Here is a 21,493-nt window from a genome sequence, read left to right on the forward strand (position 1 = left end):
ACAGCCCAGGAGACAAAGTCCACCTAGGGCAAGAGCTGGAGGCACTCTGGCTTCAAGAAACCTCAGAGAGATGGGGCTGCAGGGATGGCTCAATGGACTAGAGCACTGGCCAAGGTGAGTATGATGGCCCATGCCTTTAATCCTAGCACTTGGAGGCAAAGTGAATCTGTATGAGGTCTAGACCAGCTAAGGCTACATAGTGAGACCCTGCTCAAAAAAAAAAAAAAAAAAAAAAAAGGAGCAGTGGTTGCTCCTATAGAAGACCCAGGCTCAGTTCCCAGCACACACACACGGTAGCTCAAAACTGTAGCTCAGTTCTAGGGGATCCAACATCCTCTTCTGGGCTCTGTGCGTACAAGACACACATGTGGTACACATACATACATGCAGACAACACACACACACAATCTAAATAATTTTTTTTAAAGACTGGTGTGCTCAGCAAGTTCAGAGCATTCATTTTCCCAGTCCAGATGCAGATTTTTCAAGTTGGTTATCTTTATCAATGTTTCCTAGTAGCACAATAGATTTCTATAATTTAGAAACCAGTTAATAGCCTTTTGTTTATTGACTTCACTATTGTTTAAACAATATTGCTTCTTATGTTCACTTACTAGATGAACTGTGTGTGTGTGTGTGTGTGTGTGTGTGTTTTGCAGGGCTTTGTACTCTACCATTGAGCTACATCCACAACCCAGCTGAAATTCTTTCAATGTAGCAAAACATACATACTCTTGTTTATAATGAACATATTAGTTACTTTTCTGTTGCTGTGATAAAGTACCATAACCAAGGCATCTTATAAAAGAAAGTGTTGAATTGAGCTTATGGTTCCTGAGGGTTAGAGTCCATAATGGCAGTGCAAAGGCATGGTGATAGAAACAGCTGAGCGTGCACATGTTCAACTGCAAGCAAAAAGCAGAGAGAGCACACTGGGAATGGCATGGAGTCCTTTGAAACCTCAAAGCCCACCCCCACTGACACACCTCCACCAACAAGGCCACACCTCCTAATCCTTCCCTAACAGTTCCACTAACTGGGGACCAAGTATTCAAATATATGAGCTCATGGAGTTCATCCTCATTCAAACCACCACAAGTAAACATCTCTCCATGTTTTTCTTGCAGTCAGTCATATATCCTCTTACAAGTTGGCCAGTGGGGTCTTTAGGGTTTTTTGTTTTGTTTTCCTGATTTGTATGAAGTCTTTACTCTTTCATACTATTTTAATTTTCAAGAAATACATGAATATATTCTTCTTTGTGAAAAATGTTGTAGAAGAATCTTAGGATCCCTCTAAGAATATGCAATGGTTGTATCCATCTGAGATTTATATTATGATGTATATATGGGTTAGGATCTAAATGCATCTTCTCAAAATTGCTAAGTAAGTTATTAAACCTTACTTCCTTTATATGTATATTTGTAATCTTCCTTTATCTCTTTTATAAATTTTTAGATATATATTGGCGCTTACTTATCCTGTTCATTCTGCTGGAAGACTATTTTAGTGCTGTAGGAATTGTCTTTCTTTGGATTTAGGATTTTTATTTTTATTTAAGCATTTATGTTAGTATATATGACATCCTTTCTTTTCATATCTACTTAAGAACTTTGAACTGGAGGCAGGGTCTCATAAGTTAGCCAGGCTGCTTACGAACTCCTTCATTCATGGAATCTTCTGATATCAGTGGAACTATTGTACTATACCATTATGCCACATTGATCCAATGACTTTTTTTTAAGTTGGAGAGTACTTACTTCTTTGATATCTCTGTAACTAAAGTTTTCTTGGTCCTGCCTGGCCCACAGTCAGGACAAATCTCTCCCACTCGCGTCCCCCAAGTAAACACACAGAGACTTATATTATTTACAAACTGTATGGCCTAATGGCTCAGGCTTCTTGCTAGCTGTTCTTATATTTTAAATTAACCCATTTCTATTAATCTATAAGTTGCCACATGGCTGGTGGCTTACTGGTATCTTAACATGTTGCTTCTCATCACGGCTCCTGGCAGCGTCTCCCTGCCTCCGCCTTCCACCTCCCAGCATTCTCCTCCTTGTCCCACCTACACTAGCCTTCCTGCCTGGCTACTGGCCAACCAGCATTTTATTTATCAATCCATCATAGCAACATATATTTACAGCATACGAGACATCCCACAGCATATCCCTTACTTTAATTGGTACACAGTACTTCTTGGCATCAATTTTATGCTGGTTTTGAAGCAATTTGGTATTGTACAAGCTGCCCTGATTACTGATCTCTCCACTGCTTTGAGAATGAGCCTGGCAATGGGATAGTTCCCGTTCTATTCCAATCGGTTCTGTATATCCATGCAAAAAAGCAGTTCCACTACCCAATGCAGCATTATTGAATTTGTCATGGAAATAAGATATTAAAACAACTTTTACCACTGGAAATAGAGACCCTGTTGATTTAGGTTTGTTCACTGGTGTTCACCTTATTGTAACCCTTTCTCTACTACAGTAGTTTGGTACTGATTTCTTTATTAAATCTGTGTCTTCTGACTCTGGTTCAGGGTTTTCCCTTTAATATCCCAATGTATTAAAAACTGCTTACCATCATAAAAATAACATTTATTTCTTTATTTCAAGGAGGGCAATTATGATTCTTCTTACAGGTGGCAAATATTAAAAAAGAGACTCACATTGTGTGGTACAAAGATGAGCGGGAGATATCAGTGGATGAGAAGCATGACTTTAAGGATGGCATTTGTACTCTGCTCATCACAGAGGTGGGTGGCTACAGACATGAAAGCTGCTGGCTATGTATTACAATTCTCCCAACAGAAACTAGATTCATCAGTCATTCCATGCCCAAAGGACTCACAGCAGCTTGCATCTGAATGCTATAGGAACATACTTACAATCCCAATGGTAGAGACAAAGAGTCAGGGGGGTCCCCGGGGCTTTGTGGCCAGTCCAGCCAAACTGTAGAACACCAGGTCCTAGTAAGAGACTCTATCTCAGAAAACAAGGTTAGAGCTGGAGAGATAGCTTGGTGGTTAAGAGTACTGGTTGCTCTTCTAGAGGACCTGGATCTGATTTCCAGCATCCACATGGTGACTCACAGCTACCTGTAACTCCAGTCCTAGGGGATCCAATGTTCTCTTCTATTCACTTTATTGTAATCCTTTCTCAACTAAAATAGTTTGGGCCTGATTTCCTTAGCCATCTGTGTCACTGTACCCAGTCCCAGCATGCATATGGTGTAGAGACTTATGGGCTGTCAGAACACCCATACACATAAAATAAAAATAAAAGGTTGGAAACAAACAAAGAAGGTATATGGCTCCTGAAGAGTAATACCCAAGGTTGATCTCTGGCCTCTAAGCACATGCATGTTATATGCACATCTATGCATACCCACACAATACACACACACACACACACACACACACACACACACACACATACATGCATATATGCACACAGAGAGACACACTTAAACACACAAATACAACAACCAAATCTGAGCTGTGATAAACTGTCATGTTCATTTTCTCCTCAGTTTTCCAAGAAAGATGCTGGATTTTATGAAGTTATCCTGAAAGATGACCGAGGAAAAGATAAGAGCAGACTGAAACTTGTGGATGAAGGTGACTCTACCAGCTGCTGGGATCTGTCTCATGGGTTCTACAGCTACCAGAATGATGACTGGGGCTGGGCTAGCCACAGAAGTCATGCTGATTTGTGTCCAGTGATTTTTTGTTTAATTGAAATTCCAGCAGAGCAAACTACTGTTCTTTTTCAAAAATATTTTCTCTTTTGGACTTCCTAGAAATCAAAAGTATACTTTTGATCCTTAGAAAATTTATAGCCCACACACCACTTGGAAGTCTGTTTCCAATTTAAATCATCATTTTTCTCTCAACTCTACAAAAATGTTCTGGGATCAAAACCTTCTGTGAGGAGCATACTAAAAAAGAGCCCATTGTTAAGGGTGGTAAGGAAGATTTAAGTATGGAATTTGAAGCCTTGCAGTTATTAGCAAAGCAAAGCAGTGGTTTCCATTTTTCAGACTTACTAAGGACTAACATATCATGATAATAAGCAGCTACTTATAACCCCACCCCCAACCTCCAGTTCTGCTCCTCAATAGGGCAGGATTGCAGTCAACCAGCAGATGCCTTAGAGTTTGCCTTCCAGCTCCCAGAAGAGCTGGGGCCATGGAGGGCCAGGCAACTAGACAGTTAACTCATTGGGAACTGATATCACAGATAAGAAAACTCCTGTTATTCAAACTAAGGCTTCCTCAGACTTCAGAAGAAAGAGTGTTCCAAAGCCAACAGGCTTCCTGGAAATCTCAAATGAGGCCTTCCCTAGACTGTTCATACAATATTAATTACAAACAACTCAAGGAAAACATAAGTCAAAACAAGCAGAAACTTTAAAAAATCTTACAAAAATCGAGTTATTTCACCAAAAAACACTAATTATCAATGGCCAAGACACTTACGGTCTGTTGAATGGCTTTCACTAGACAGGGACTTTTTGAGAGGCAATGGCTTGGAATTTGACCTTAAACGGAATACGTTCATGCTAACATTTTGTCTATGACTCTCCACAGCCTTCCAGGAACTGATGACTGAAGTATGCAGGAAGATAGGTAGGTTACTATTACCTCACCAGAGCGAATGCTTGAGTATGCTCCTGCCAGGGTGAGCTTACAGCTTCCTGAACTATGCCGTTTTCCTCCTCAGCTTTGTCGGCTACAGACCTGAAAATCCAGAGCACAGCGGAGGGCATCCGGCTGTACTCCTTTGTCACTTACTACCTGGATGATCTGAAAGTTAACTGGTCCCACAAGTAAGTAATGCAAACTGACTTGCTAGGTAGACATTTCCCCACTGGCCAACAGGAATGAAAACAAAAACCCCTTTCAAGTAAGAGGGTTCATATTGAGGAACACAGGACATAACCCCTCCCTTACTTCAGGTTAGGCCTTTACCTCAGTGCATGCATAGTGAGATGCCCATAATGGTTACATGTAGGCAGAATTTTCCTGTCCCACCCACCTGCTCCCAAATAACCAACACGGAGACTTAAGATTACTTATAAATGCTTGGCAAATAGCTCAGGCTTGTTACTAACTAGCTCTTACAACTTAACCCATTTTTATTCATCTATGTGCTGCCCCGAGGCTTGAGGATTTTAACTCTATCCCATTTTGTGTGTCCAACTTGTTCTCCATCTGGGTGGCCACTCTTCTGACTCTTCCTTCCTTCTTCCCATCATGCTGTTTGGCTTTCCCACCTAACTTCCTGCCCAGCTATCAACCTGTCAGTTCTTATTAACCAATGAGAGTAATACATATTGGTAGTGTACAGAAAGATTATCCCCAGCATTTCCCCCTTTTTGTTTAATTAAAAAGGAAGGCTTTAGCTTTATCATAGTAAGATTTTATAAAACAAAAACAGTTATTAAGAATTTCAGTTGCTGGACATGGTGGTACACACCTTTAATCCCAGCACTTGGTAGGCAGAGGAAGGTGGATTTCTGTGAGTTCAAAGCCAACCTGGTCTACAGAGTGAGTTCCAGGATAAGCTCCAAAGCTACACAGAGAAACCCTGTCTTGAAAAACAAAAAAGAAAACAAAAAAAAAACCAACAAAAAGAATTATAGTTACAATATACAGTCCATTTGTATTTGACAAAATTAGAGAAAATACTCAATTATATATCCTATCTTGATGAGTCTAAAGTTACACATTTAATTTATCTTTTATTATAACTAAGAAAAAACTGTAACTATGACTCTCTAGTCTTCAATTCCATCAAAGACCCCAGAAGGATGACAGGGACATCTGGCTGCCTGGACAGTCACCCTAGGTTCTGTAACGTTGGAGCATCCAACTATGGCCTGGTATATCTGACAGACATTTCTGTGAAGCAGGGAATTTTGAAGGATTATTCTACCTTGTCTTGGCAAAGTTTGGCAGTCTCCTGGTTTAGACAATAACTGTCAGTAATTGAGGCAAGGGCAGTTTCTTTGCCCAAATGGCTACCTTTTGCAACAAAGAAGGCAAACTCCATATGGAGTTTCTTCTATGCCCATTATCTTCTCTGAAGTAGATTTGTGCTGCCAGGAGCAGACATTTCTCACTGTCATGAAAAGCCTTAGGTTATTAAACATATTAAATGACATATTCTGTAGGTCTTTGAAGTGTTTGAAGACCATCTATCTAAATATATCTGCTTATGACCTTGAAAACATACCTAACATGACTATAAGTTTGACTATTATAGATGACTATCAATCTGTATTTTTAATTATATATTACATTTTTAAATAAGCTGCATAAACATAATACCTTAAACAAGAATAGAAACATACATACAGTATAACAAAATTAACTTTAAATTTGTATCAATATACAAAAATCTATACCAATGTAAAATATGTAAGACTAATAGTTGCTTTTTTGGTTAAAGAGTAGATTCAACAGTCTACCCTTTTATCCTATCATTTCTATATCCCCACTTTTTCTTTTCAGAACAAGATCCCTGACTCTAATCTCCTTTGGTTCGTTTTTTTCCTGACCATTATCCATAACAACTTATAACCAACCCCCCTTAAATGATAGTAAATATTCATAACCCATTTTTTGGTAATGTGGGCATAGTTTTCCAGAGTACTTCCTATTGATTGGGGGCACTGGTAATCTTTGGGGGACTCTGAGAAAATTTAGGATAATTGTCTTAGCTGTAGTATTCTGTGAGGCTGGACTATCTCAGTCAGCAGCCTAAAGCTGTTCTGAATGCAGAATTCTGAGGAGACTGTAATAGAGGCATTTTAAAATGCTGGACCACCTGGGCCATCTGTTTTTCTTGGTGTCTGGTCCCCTTGCTCTGAAAATATATAAACTTTTAAAAGTAACATACAAGTCTGCATTAATACAAGTGTAGACTGTGCATTGTGCACAAGTCAGCCAAAGATAATTTTTTGTTATGTGTTTGAGCAGGTAAAATATACATCATATGCCTTGTAGTTCTTCTAGGCTTATTTTTTATATCTCTAGTCAGGATTTCAGGGGGGTTTTCCTCTATCAAATCTGATTTTCTTTAACTTTGAACAAATACACAGTCTTTTATTTTCTATGGAAATAAAAGAAGAACCTCTTTTCCAAAGTAATGTATCTTTTGACTTCCATTTTGAAGTCAAGAATTTTTAAAATATATAGGTTGGTTTAATCCAGCAGCATTTAAAATCAAATGTCTCTTAGCCGCTATTACTCCTGCCTCAGCAGTCAAAAAATTCAGACAACACAATAACATGCAGTATGCAGACTCTCTGTGTATATTCCATCTTTACATGACTTTTTTCTTTTAAATTACTTTGTTCTCCTTTTAAGGACTTTGCTTTATTATTTTAAAACTATATTTTTAGTCCATGACTATATATATTTTTTCTTTTCTTTCTCCCAAGCCTATGTATGTTTTAAAACACATGTAAACCATTTAGAGGATCTTTTTGTCTAAATCTGCGCTCACTGCATTTCTCCATCTTTTCCGTCTGCATGAGCAACAAGACTGCAGCATAACTTCAGTCATGGCGTGTTGGTGGCTGGCTCCTCCCCCTCTGTTCCCTGGGAGTCATGTACTGCCCCAACTCTGGGAAGTTTCTGGGTCCATGCCGCCACTGAATAGCATGCCACCCCCTGCTCAGAAACACCATTTAAGTCTTTGGCAGCAGGGCCTCTGAAAAGAGCTGTGCAGTTTTTGCCACTAGCACTGAGCCAGGATCTGTGCCTCTGCTCGCTGCCAGTCAACAGAGCCCAGTCAGAAAATCTGGCTACCAGGAAGCCATGCTTGATTCCATTCTTATATGTTTAGAACCCTTTTTAAAGTTTTATCAGATTTTATGTGGAAATTCTGGCCAAACATTTAGGTGTCATATGTAGGTGGCGTTTTCCTGTCCCAACCACCTGCTCCCAAATAACAACATGGAGACTTAAGATTACTTATAAATGCTTGGCGAATAGTTCAGGCTTGTTATTAACTAGCTCTTACAACTTAAGCCATTTCTATTCATCTATGTGCTGCCCTGAGGCTCCTGGCTTTTACCTCTATCCCATTTTGTGTGTCCAACATGTTCCCAACTGGCTGGTGATTCCTTGTGAGCAATCATCCTCCCATTTAACAATCAGAAGAACTGATATCCCAGGGGCTCTATCCTTTATCCCCCTCACCGACTACAGATGAACTCTTATGGCCTTTCAGCGGCAGCCGCCTACATATTCAGTGTATTCATTGTGATTATTCACAGAAGGATTGGATTATTCCACAGCAGCTACAGTGTCTTTCTTGTGATCGAAGAAGTGTCATTATTCATAGACATCTCTTTAATGTAGCCTCCACCTGAGACAGCCGCGTATAAGCTACCTCCATTCTGCCAGCCATCCAGAGCTGTGCTTGCAGCCCTATATACTCAACTCATGTGATCTGAAACAAAACTGAAGCAATGTGTACTTGGAGACCCCAAGTATCCTGTCATCTGTGTTTGTAGCCATATCCCACAGAAGTCTCATCCTGAGAAGATCCCTGGCTTATTACTGTTGGTTACAGCAGCTGGCATAATCAGGTGTTAGCATCTTGCATCTTGCTGTCCACCCTCAGCAGTGTAGTGACTGTGACTAGCTATAATACATTGCATATTTCAAAAAGCTATAGGAAAGGATTTGGGGGTTTTGTTTTGTTTTTGTTTTGTTTTTTTGTTTTCCCCAGAGCTGAGGACCGAACCCAGGGCCTTGTGGTTGCTAGGCAAGCGCTTTACCACTGAGCTAAATCCCCAACCCTAGGAAAGGATTTTGAAAGCTTTCATCATAAAGAAATTATAAGCAGGCCAGGTGTGGTGGTGCTCATCTTTAAGCCCAGTAGTCGGAGGCAGAGGACGGCAGAACCTTGTGAGTTTGAGGCCAGACTGGTCTACATAGTGAGTTCCAGGCCTGTCAGGGCTACATAATAAAAGGAAGGGAGGAAGGGAGGGGAGGAGTGAGGAAAGGGTAGATGGTGGCACACAGCTATAATAACAATACTTGGAAAGTAGAGGCAGAAGAATTTTAAGTTCAAGGCCAATGTGGGCTAGTAGGGAGCTTCCAGCCAGCTGGGCCGCATAGCAAGATCTTGCCTCAGAAAACAATGTCAAAGTCACATGATGCCGAGGATGGTGGATTATAGCCGCATGCCTGTGATTCCAGTACTACAGAGGCAGGAGGATTAAACATTGGAGAGCAACTTGTGCTATGGAGCGAAACCTGTCTCAAAACAAGCAAACAAAACCAAAACAGCAGACCTGACATCACACCATTAAAACACGTATCAGTTAAAAATTAATTTTAAAAAGAGCCTAAGGCTAGTGATGTAGCTCAGTGTTAAAGCACTTGCCTAGTGTGCACTAGGCCCCGAGTTCAATCCCCAGCACCAAAAAGAAGAAAGAAGAAAAAAAGAAAAGGGAAAAAGGTAAGCTGAACGGGTAACCAGACCTGGGTCCCACAGAGCATTTGTTAGTGTTGACCCATATACAGGCTGGCATTTGATTGGGCTGTTAGGCATTTTCTGAGTTCTAAAAGTAGGAAGCAAAATGCCAGTGTGGAATGCTTGGGCTTTTGGTCCTTTGTTCTCTTTTTTGATGAAAACGGTACAGGGAAGTAATTAAAATTTAAAATAGTCCAAAATCTAGGAAATTCCTTTGTGACACCCAGGACATTATAATATATCAGTCTGAAGAATGAGGGAGCAAAATTAGCTGGATCATCAATCAGAACACTGTGTCTTAGTGTCTTAGAGCCAGTGAGATGGCTCCGTGGGAAAAGGCTCTTGGGCCTGAGTTCTGTCCCCAGGATCTAACTAACTCCAACAAATTGTTCTCTGACTTCCACACATGCATTGTAGCATGTACATACACACACACACACACACACACACACACACACACACACACACAGAGTAATAATCAAATAGGTAAATGCAGTATTTTTAAGTTGTGCCCTTTGTTAAAGAATCATTTATTCAAGGCCTGGAGAGAGAGCTCAGTGGTTAAGAGCACAGACTTACCTTCCAGAGGACCTGAGTTCAATTCTTAGCAACATGTCAAGTGGTTCATATCCACCTGTAACTCCAGCTGCAGAGGATCTGGCACCTCTGGCCTCTATGGGCACCTGCACTCACGTGTGTATAGCTTCTGCATCACATGTACACATAATTAAAAATAAGTCTTTTTAAAACGTAATTATTTTTTTTAAAATGAGAGCATTGAAAATAGCATTTAAGAAACTTGCTGTTGGAGTAGCAAGGCCGGAACTTCCTACAGGTTTGGTCTCATCTACATGAGTTTCTCAAATATTTATTTGCCCACACAAAGTTCAGAGATTGAGAATTGTACCAGTGTTTTTCGTAAGTCTGAGGCAAAGTGAGAAGAAAAAGCACACCTTAAAGTGGGCGTTAGCCTTGACTCTGTCTTTATCTTCCTTAGTAAGTCACTTTATTCTGTGGATTTTATTTTTCTTGTGTAAAATCAGAACAATGGAATCCATTCTGTCTAAAGTACTTAACATATAGAAAGCACCATTGTGCGAACCAGACAGAGACTAAATAACTCATGCAAAGCAGAGAACTAACTGTCTTCCTGTCTGACGCTCTAAGAAATGCTGTTATTCAGGCTAAAACCTGCAGGGCACAAACGTGTTTCTTTACTTTAGTTTTATGGCATTGAATTGCTAACATATTTACAGATATATTAATACATAGACTTATAGCATGTAGTGTTATAAGAAAAATACTAAATATTTATTGGAAGCTAAAATTTTTTGGTGAAAAAATAAGTTTGCTTTGAAATTTTATTTAAGCTATAAACTTTGCACATTTTTTTTGGAAAATACACTTATAGATATTAGAAAATAGATTTATAATATGATATCCTCAACAGTTTTGTTTGCCCCTTTCTGCACATTTAAAGAACTTTCTTTCTAATTTTTTATCACTCTGTATGTATATATGGTAATTTTACATACTGCTTTTTTCAAGAATGTATTGCTTTGTTTCGTGTGTGTACATGCGCACCTGCCACAGCACACACGGAGGTCAGAGGACAGTTTGCAGGAGTCAGTTCTTTCCTTCCACCCTGTGAGCTTCAGGGAATCACTTTGGTTGCCAACCTTGACAGCAAGTACCTTTAGCCTCTGCTCCATCCACTAGCCCTACAGTGCATTTTAAAATTTCCTGACAGCTTCACAAAATCTTCAGGAAGTATCTTTTGACAACATGAGAACAGCACTCTGCCATGGCCTCCTTTGGTCTGTAACAGTAGTGTTTCTACACAGTCGGATCACAAGGGCCATAGCACACGCCTCACGGGTCTTAATAGCCACTCTGTTTGTATTCACTTCTGACTCTACTACCAAGTGCGTATTTATGTGTTTGAAGTAGCTTTGGAGCCACACATGTCAACAGATGCCATGCCCAGAGAGTCCCCGTCATTGTGTCTTTACTTATCCAGTTTGGCCACAGAACATTTGTGCTAAATATGCATCAAAATCATATGTAGTTTGGCCTTTCACCTTTAAATATCTCCTTAATCCTAGAAATAAACCCATGCGAAACCAACGATAATTAGTGCCACTGAGAAGTACTGGTCTTGAAATCTGTCCTGGGGCCCAGGCTATGGGCAGTCAGTTAAGCAGATGTTCAGGCTATCAGTCCCAGGTCCTTGGAATCCAAGTGCGGGGCTTTACTGCCCATAATGACCCTGAAGCAGAACAGCATAAGCAGGCCTCCTGTTTTCTGGGTGACTATGAAGGTTTATGGTGTACCACCTGATAAGAAACAGAGGAAAGCTCATCAGGAATGACACTTTCTTTGCCTTCACAGTGGGACTGGCATAAAGTACACAGACAGAGTTAAGAGTGGGGTCACTGGGGAGCAGATCTGGCTGCAGATCAATGAGCCCACTCCAAATGACAAAGGCAAATACGTAATGGAGCTCTTTGATGGCAAGACTGGACACCAGAAGACAGTGGATCTTTCTGGACAAGGTAAACGTACTCATTACAATGATCTTTCTGGACAAGGTAAACGTACTCATTACAATTCACTGTAGAGTGAACCAGAGGGGAGTGAGGTTATTACACGGTGACATCAAAGAAGTTGGCGTTCATGACACTTGGGTTGAGTGGACCTGTTCTGATTGGTTGCTCTGAATCCCGATCTTTTTTGGGAACCTGACTTGTTTTTAGGTTCAGTTTGATTATATGTCACCGTATATGAATGACGCCATCCTGGTTAGATTTGATTGGCTGAGGACTAGTGTAGGAACTAGACTAAAATAACAGCCTCCAATGCATTTTATTAATAATCGTTTTGGCAAGATAGTCTTAACTATCAAGACTTTAGTGGGCAGACAACCAAGCAAACTTGGAGAGAAAAGCACAACTCTCACAGGAAGAGAGATCCGTTGACTCATGATCACCTCCTTAAGAGCGAAGTGTGAAAAGTAATTGTGTGCGGGGACTGAAATCATCCAGTCCAAGAAAGCAGTTGCTGGGACTAGAAAGACTGACTCACTGACCTATCAGAGTTCCCGAAGGTGGATGGTGTGACCAGGAGCAGAGGGGAAAGAGTTGACTCTGAAAATAACGATCATACAGGGCTCCTCTGTCCAAAGCTAAAGAGCAGTGAATGGAAAGAACCAGAGGAAAATGCTGAGCAGAACAGAGGAGGCTGGGGGTCTAAGTCAGAAGGTCCCAGATGTCTTAGTCATCTGTTGAGGGATTGGGGTTTCTGTAGATCATGAGGAAGAAAAGAAAGTATCAAGAGAAGCAAACAAATGACTTGCAACCATCAAAGATCAAAGTCTTAGTGTATCATAACTCTTCATGGTGTTCATCCTCAGAATAGATTCACAATGTATGAAGAGAACCACTTTCCAAGTATGCATTGAGGTGTGTGTGTGTGTGTGTGTGTGTGTGTGTGTGTGTGTGTGTGTACAGGCATGCATACATGGTGTTGTCTGAATACCCTACTCTCATGCCACCCCTACCTATTTTTCCTGAAAGACTCACCGAAGGATTTGTAGTCACTGGAGAAACTGCAGCAAAGAGGCAAGGGTCTTCTGAGCCACCTTGTCCAGCGGCGCTGTGGATTTCCCCCACCGTTTTCTGACTGTGGGAAACACAGTAGAAAGCGGAGAAAGCAGTGAGGGAGTGGAGAGGTTTAAAACATCTCAAAAATTAGTTTTAACAACAAAGTTTATGCAGCTACCCCACTCCTAACCCCCTTTAAGACAAAGGTGTGGATCCTCTCACCAGGGTTGCCATAGCCACCAATCACAGGTTAGCTTGACCACACTCCTTTTTCTGAGTTCAGTGTAGGGACCAGGAAGATTTCTGTGTTACCATCCTGGTTCAGCCTGAATCCCAGTCATTTTTCAGATGAGCTAAAAATAAGACCCAGCAACTTGAAGTTGACTTTATGCCTGTTCTTCCATGTATAAAACATGCATATATGGGGTGTGTAGACTAGTATTGTCTAAATATTCTTTAGACTTAAAATATGGGTCCTGGCTGGGGAGATGGCATCACAGGGGGTTTTAGCACTCCCTGTAGAAGTCTGGTGGCCTGAGTTCAGTCCCCAGAACCCACAGGAGAAGCTGGATGTGTGATAGTACACATCTATAATCTCAGTATGTCTGCCCTGAGATGTGGGTGTGAGTCGGGAAACTCGAAGGCCAGCCAGCCCAGCTGAGCAGCAGCAGAGACGAGACCCGATCTTACTGAGCACAGCTGGAGAGAACTGACTCCTGAAAGTTGTGTTCCAACCCCTCCACACAAACCAACCCACACATGCAAATAAATCATATCTGTGTGTGTCTGTGTGTATGCATGTGTGTGTGTGTGCATGTGTGTGTGTGTTTCTTGAGCCCCAAAGGAAATGAAAGATGAAATAGAAGGATTTTAAAACAGAGCTGCTTTTTTACATGATCTCGGTCACGGGTCTTACCCTGACGTCACAGGGATAAGATTATTTTAGAACAGTGTAGTTTTCATCTTCTTATCTCACTTGCCCCACCTCTGTGCCAGTGAGAGGAGAGAGGAGGGACAGAAGGTGCGGGAGAATATGAGCAAAGACCAATGATTCATATCATGAAATGTCCTAACGAAACCCATTATTTTGTATGCTAACAAAAAATGCATTTAAAAAATCAAAAAGAAAAAATGTACAGTCTCAGGGCTCCGTTCTGTAATGGACAGCACACTGGACTTCAGGCCAGCCTTAGCATCAATGTGATGACCACTACTCAGTGTGTTCTTCCGCCTACACGGACCAAAAAAAACCTGTCATGAAGACGGTTGAACTGTCTAGCCCAGGAGCCCGCCAAGGATAACTTAATAAGAAAAAGCCTTTTCTTCCCTGTTCTTTTCTCTCCTTTTCCCTCCGTTTCTTCTCAGGCTGCTTAGACAACACACCTTTATTTGAAAGACTTTTATCCCCATTTTTTTCTTGGGTGGGACTGATAGCTAACTTTTTTGCTTACGGTTGAAGGGCCCTTGCTGAGATGAAAGCTTCTAGAATCTACTACCTCATATTTTCTACCTAGAGGGTGCTTGTCTTGTTGAGAGCATTTCACTGTAAGGTGAAGCCCTAGGCAGTCTCCTGGAAAGGTCGGCAGTGATCTAGCCTTGGGACTTTAATCAGCCCTGTGTATCATCAATTCTGACGGGGAAATTTTTAACTTTGTTTTTTTCTCTCTCTCTCTTTTAAAGCATTTGATGAAGCCTTTGCTGAATTCCAAAGGTTAAAGTAAGTTCCCCTTCCTGGCAACTACCGCTTCTACTCAGTTACGTTCCTGGAACCCTGTGTACCACTTGCCTATCTGAGTACCAGAAAGAGTGTTTTGTTTCAGCAAGCCCAGGAAAAGCCCCACTTGACACTTAGCTGAACTGCCAAAGAGCTCTGAGTTGGGCCGTGGACTGACTTTCCTCCCCCATCTGTGTGTTAAATGCAGTCCAAGCTTGTTGCAGCTCTTTGTGTTACTCAGAGCAGATTTATAACTGAGAGAACAGCTTTCGAAGCCTACACTGAGGTGTATGTGTGTGTGTGTGTGTGTGTGTGTGTGTGAGAGAGAGAGAGAGAGACAGACAGACAGACAGACAGAGACAGAGGACAGAGAAACAGAGAGAGACTACTTGAAGTGACACTAATGAAACTCTTTTTTTTTTTTTGTCTGTCTGTCTGTCTCTCAACCACAGACAAGCTGCCATTGCGGAAAAAAGTAAGTAATTGCCTTTCACATTTAGCACAGAGGCAGACTCCAAGTCGAAACTTCGTTTTCCCAGTATATCTACAGATGATAATGTTTTTGTTTTTGTTTTTTTCTTGTCGGGCTTGGTGGCACAAGCCTTTAATCGCAGCACTTGGGAGGCAGAGGCAGGGGGGTCTCTGTGAGTTCAAGGCCAGCCTGGTCTACATAGGGAGTTCCAGGACAGCCAGGACTACAGAGTGAGACCCTATCTCAAAACAGAAAATGGATTTTTTCCTCTTCTTTCTTTTATAAATTTTAGGTGCTCTACATATGTTTCCACTTTAGTCTTATGTCTGCAGGAAGGTCTCAGTTATGACACCTGACTCTTGTCCTCTGAAGCCATCCTAAGAAATCTCTTGGTTACAACCATGTGATAGGTATTAGTCACTTGTAGGCACAATGCATCAGAAGATAATTAAACCCAGTGAAGGAAACAAGAGTCTGAAAGACTGTCATTTTAACATTGGGTAAATTCATAGAAACAAGGTTGGAGAGTCACAAGTCGAATGAAATGGGCCATAGAATGTGAGGCTGGTAACCACAGTGCCCATGCCAGTCAGGAGTCCCCGGGGTGTGTTACAGAAGGGCTCCTTCATCACGTGCTCAGACAGACAGACCCAGAGCATGCGCCCTGGCCAACAGCACCAGCCCTAGATTTCAGCACCTCTCACACCTATCACCTTCATCTATATACTCAGCCACAGACGGACCTGCACGGCACGACCAAGAACCAAGACAAGGAAGCTCTCTAAGGAAAGCCTCAAAGGAAGCCCCCAGAGTACAGCCCTCCAAGGGTACAGCTGGTGCTCGGCACAGAGAAACCATAAAGAGGCCACACCCAACCCCCCCTCTACATTACCATTTGTTCTGCTCCCTTGACCTTTGACCTGCTGAGCTGTATACAGGAGGGCTGGGGTTGGATGGAGCCATGAGAATTAGACAGCAGGTGTCTAAGAGATACAGCAGTCCCAAGCTGGTGCCTGAGGTACAGGCCCCCGTGCGTGTGCAGTAAGTAAAGAAGAATTAAAGCCAGGGTCACTGAGTCATTTCTTACTCGGCATGTTGAAAGCAGTATTGAAATAACCATCAGGACAGGAAGAACTGACTTGAGAGATTTGTGTCACAAAATGGTTTTGAGGGCATGATCACTGGCCCTCCTCATGGCGGTGTTTAACCAGAAATTCCTGTGCTTGCAGATCGGGCCCGGGTGTTGGGTGGCCTCCCTGATGTTGTCACCATCCAGGAGGGCAAGGTGAGTACAGGGTACCGTTGTCCCCGCCTCCACATGGGGAACAGGTCCCAACAGCTACACTGTGGTCCTTTCCTTTGCATCCTCCTCCCTCTGTCTTTTTCCTGGCATCCGTACTTCACCAGAATAGCCAGATACAGGGTGAAAAGTTCAGCGTTCCAGTCATGATGTCTGGTCAGCCCAGCGTCAGGATGAAAGTTTGTCTTGTGACGCTATATTTAGGCCATTTCTCCAGAGGCACATTTAAAAACCAACAGAAGCCATTAGGTTGTATGAAAATGAACCTGAAAACATTTGCTCATAACCCTGTAACAAAACAAGAAATTATTCCAGCACACACTGGAAGGTGGCCCATGTTATTAAGAGTCTCATGGCTACAGGGAACACTCTGCCTCATAAGTTTCTATTAGCTCCATCTCCGATGAAAACCAACTTCTCTGCACTTGGTATTAAACTGGTGTTTCCTGGTTTCATGTAATCTGAAATGAAATGAACATTATTTCTAACCTGTAAACCAGGCAGAGTGGTACTTGCCTGTAGTCAAAGAACTCAGCAGGGGAATTTAGAGTTCAAGGTCACCTTTGGCTACATAGCCAGACCCCATATCATTAAAAATAAGTTTAATAAAACTCTTACAAGTCCAGAGAGACCGGTAGTGAAGTAAAACCTTTTCCCACTGAAAGGGCATCACTGTCCGCGACGGTGGGGGCGGGGGAGATGGCCACAGCAAAGCGGGGCTGTGGATTCCGTTCAGTACACTTCTCTGTAGAAATTGCTGGAACATATCACAGTCAACTATAAGCTCCGCCTTTGAGAGCAGCTTCTGTTCTTAAACTGTCTTTTCTGCTTTCCTCACTTAACGAGGTTGAAGTCACTGGGTAGCCGTAAAAATTAGGAGAGAAAGTATGAGAAGCTCTTGAATCCACAGCTCAGATCTGAGGGATGGGTGCTAGTTTTCCACAGTGCTCACGCGGTTTGGGATTTCTGTTTGATTTAGTTACATTTTGCCCCAAGTAATCACTAATTTCCAAAATTATTTACTTTGTCTGTTCAGATACATTTAATGACAATGGTTTGGCTCATTTAAAAGTCATTACATGTATGTATTTATTTATTGGAGGACATGCCATAACATGTTTGGAAGTCAGGGTACAACTTGCTAGTATCAGTTTTCTCCTTCTGCAGTGTGGCACTGGGGGACTGAACTCGGGCCACTCGGTTTGGCAGCAAGTGTCTTTACCCACTGAGCCACCTCTCTGGCTTGTACTTTTCTTTCTGAAATGTACCCGTAGAGTAATTCAGTAAAAATGTTAATTAAAACTGGCATGGTGACACCTGCTTATAAAGCCCAGCACTCGAGAGGTATAGACAAGAACATCACAGGTCTAGCCTGAGCTACACAGCCTGCCTCAAAAACTTGCTAACTAATGATGAGGTGTAATCAGGCTTCATGATTTACCCAACTTTGCTCCCGTAGAAGAGGCCATAAATGGCCGGGTGGTGGTGGCGCACTCGGGAGGCAGAGGCAGGTGGATCTTTGTGAGTTCGAGGCTAGCCTGGTCTACCGAGCAAGTTCCAGGAAAGGCGCAAAGCTACACAGAGAAACCCTGTCTCGAAAAACCAAAAAAAAAAAAAAAGGCCATAAATGATAACATAAGATCCACACTCCTTTCCTGGCAATGCCAACTCTGTCCCTAGTCAAGATCATGTAATTTAGCATCGCTAGCATGGAGAGGAGAACAAAAGACACAGTGAAGTGTAACATATCTACCTGGACTGCAGTGGTAAGGGACATGCATCAAAAACGCAAGCAGTGGCAAATGCAGGCAAAGATGTGGGGAAACTGAATTACTTATACATTGTTGGTAGGATGTAAGCCAGAATCATATCAGCTTAGCAAGAGAGCTTGGTAATTTCTAGGGAGAAAAGTGAATCATCTATTTATCATACATCCCAGCAACTGCACCTGGGCATTTAGCCCAGAGAAATGGAAACGTTAACATATAGAGCCTGTACTCTCTCTTCATAAGAGCCCCAGACTGGAAATGGTACATGTGACCGTGAGGGACATGCACATCACTAGTCAGCCAGGAAGGGCAGCAAGGAATCACGCTGACACAAAGAAACAGCATGGAAAGTTTGCATACTGTAGACTGTGTCCATGTAACATCTTTGAAATGACGTTTTATAAATGGAAAAAGGAGTAGCAGTTGCTGGAGACTGAGAACAGAGCTGACAATCAAAATGCAAAGATATGGAGCACGGTCTCAATGGATACATCTATAATGCAACTCCCACACCTTAGGCTTGGGAATCCCTGCAGAAGGGGTGGGGAGCAGAAGGGGTGGGGAGCAGAATGATGGTACGAGCCAGGGGATCAGGGAGTCACTGTGAGACCGAGTCTCCGACTAGCATTAGAAGCTACACCCACAAAGTCTCACCAACATGACTTCCTAAACATGAGCTGAACAAGGACGACATCAATGGACATGCTAAAGTGGATGGGAAAAGACCAAGAAACCTCAACCCTACACAAAGATCTACAGGCAGCTAAGGAATGCTGAGAGCCAGAGAAAAAGTCTTCCCTAGGGAAGAGAAAATCAACTGGTTATTCAATACCAAATGGCCAGCCCTGAAAAACACACATGCAAGTAACACTATACAGACTGAGTAGGTTATATTTAGGAATATATACATACATACATACACACATATACATATATGAATGTAACCACAGTTAATGAAACAAGAGGCCATGAATTTGAAAGAGAGCAAGAAAGGGTATATGGGAGGTTTTGGAAGGAGGAAAGAGAAGGGGGGAAATGATGAAATTATAAGCTCAGAAAATGTATTATAATCTCAAAAAAATAAAAGGTAATAAAAAAAAAAGAACAGGGTTGAAAAGTTGGGGTGGGCCATGCAGCTTTTGAAGGACAGCACAAAGGGAACGTGTGATGATGGAAACACGTGCATACAAAACGTTACACGTTGACTAGAACAGTCTAACACACCGGCCTCTGTAGTGCTTCTGAGAGTTGCATGGGAACCTTGCCATTCTCCCAGCGAGGCAAAGTAAAGCTGCAGCCTAAATGTCAGCGTTTTAGAAGAGAGTTTCAACACGGCCGGGAACATTTCATTTGGGGTGCATTGGGGTGCATTGAGGCCAAGCAAGCACCTTTGGAACGACGCAGATCAGCGGGGGGTCCAGGGAGCTGAAGAAAATGAGCAAGACGGAATGGGAAAATTAGTTAATTATGCAGAGCAGCTGCTGCCGTTCCACCGCTGGGCTCGGTGACGCAAATGAACCGCGGAAGGGAGCGGGTGGTGAGTATGGAGAGAGATTTCTCTACTGATACAGCCCAGAGGCCACACCAGAGCAAAAGGCATCTGGGTGTTTATGAAGGAAAGTGGAGATGGACAATAAGCACTCTAGACTCCCCAGAGCCCTGCCAGCCCTTCCAGATGCTTCCCACACGGTACCTCGGAATGTGACCACAGGTGCCAGCACATAACTACCTTAAACCCCGGCCTGGGAGCCGTATAACTACCTTTTATAGGAAGTTGGGTCAGCTTCATCACCTTCCTTCCCATAAACCTGTCTTGCAGGCACTCAATCTCACTTGTAACGTGTGGGGCGACCCAACCCCTGAGGTGTCCTGGCTGAAAAACGAGAAGCCACTGGCCTCCGATGACCACTGCAGCCTCAAGTTTGAGGCCGGGAAGACGGCCTTCTTCACCATCTCAGGGGTGAGCACCGCGGATTCTGGCAAGTACGGGCTGGTAGTGAAGAACAAGTACGGCTCCGAGACCAGCGACTTCACGGTCAGCGTGTTCATCCCGGAGGAGGAAGCTCGCAAGGGCGCCTCCGAGCCCCAGAAAGGCAACCACAAGTCCAAGTGAGCGGAGACTGGCTGGAGCTGAGGAGAGCCAGGGCCCGCTGAGCCACCCACCCACCATGCTGCTGGGGTGAAAACGATCTGGGTGACAGATGGGGAAGGGCTCCTGGTGTCTCCCCGTTTTCTGCTGGCCCGGGAGGAAGTTATCATCAGATCTCTTATTCATACATATGAGGCACCGATTAGTGACACTCTAAGGATTTTTCTCTGCAGTTCATATGGTAAAGCACTTTAGGAAATGGTTTGAAGGAAGAAGGCCGGGAGATGGTGGAGAGATGTTGAGTGAGGGCAGAAGAAACGGGGCAGAGTTGGAAGCAGATGAAGTTTTACCTGTAGGTTCTTAGGGGTGGTGTCTGCACTTGCCATTCAGTGAAAACAGAAGCACACTGTGGAGGCCGCGAGTGTGGCTGGTCACTGCCACTGTAGTGATGGTGCCTTTCTGACGGCAGCCTCGTGATGTGGCCTCCCTCCGTATGAATAAAGAGTCTCCTGCCTTTCCTCTTCCCCCTCGTGTCTCTCTGATCCTCACCATGTTGCGGCTTGGGTGGGGCTTTCCTACCTGCGGTAGCTCATCTCCCGATTTACAGCCTTGGGGCAAAAACAATACCTTCTGGACATAGTCAGATGAACCTGAGGTCAACGGAGGCTCAGAGTTCAAAATCACACTGCACATCTGATCACTTAGCCGACACTCCACCATTAAGATGGAATAGTCATTGATTAATATGTGCCAGTTAATCATGACAAGATGGCATAATGCTGAAGAGTTCACACCTCCTTTCTCCTGTCAAAGGTGGGTATCTTAGTCTATGTAATGCTGCTATAACAGAACACCTGAAACGGAGTAACTTATAATGGAAAGAGATTGATTAATTTGTTTGTTTGTTTTTTTGTTTTTTCGAGACAGGGTTTCTCTGTGTAGCTTGGCGCCTGTCCTGGATCTCGCTCTGCAGATCAGGCTGGCCTCGAACTCACAAAGATCCGCCAGGCTCTGCCTCCCGAGTGCTGGGATTAAAGGCGTGCGCCAC

General features: G+C 42.8%; 1 protein-coding gene across 4 annotated transcripts in view; it reads left to right on the forward strand.

Moving 5' to 3' along the window:
- Myom1 (myomesin 1) overlaps nucleotides 1–20,969 on the forward strand; it is a 119,464-nt gene extending 98,495 nt beyond the window's left edge. For all 4 annotated transcript variants that reach the window (XM_037210185.1, XM_028874076.2, XM_028874074.2 and 1 more), the window contains 9 exons: nucleotides 2,645–2,758; nucleotides 3,535–3,622; nucleotides 4,594–4,632; nucleotides 4,727–4,832; nucleotides 11,891–12,054; nucleotides 14,782–14,818; nucleotides 15,268–15,290; nucleotides 16,517–16,572; nucleotides 20,176–20,969. In XM_037210185.1, the coding sequence (XP_037066080.1) occupies nucleotides 2,645–2,758; nucleotides 3,535–3,622; nucleotides 4,594–4,632; nucleotides 4,727–4,832; nucleotides 11,891–12,054; nucleotides 14,782–14,818; nucleotides 15,268–15,290; nucleotides 16,517–16,572; nucleotides 20,176–20,469 (921 nt within the window). In that variant the 3' untranslated portion in view covers nucleotides 20,470–20,969. The remainder of the gene's footprint in view (nucleotides 1–2,644; nucleotides 2,759–3,534; nucleotides 3,623–4,593; nucleotides 4,633–4,726; nucleotides 4,833–11,890; nucleotides 12,055–14,781; nucleotides 14,819–15,267; nucleotides 15,291–16,516; nucleotides 16,573–20,175) is intronic.
- Nucleotides 20,970–21,493: the final 524 nt, after the last annotated feature.

This window comes from Peromyscus leucopus, chromosome 13 (genome assembly GCF_004664715.2).
Source record: "Peromyscus leucopus breed LL Stock chromosome 13, UCI_PerLeu_2.1, whole genome shotgun sequence".
NCBI lineage: Eukaryota > Metazoa > Chordata > Mammalia > Rodentia > Cricetidae > Peromyscus > Peromyscus leucopus.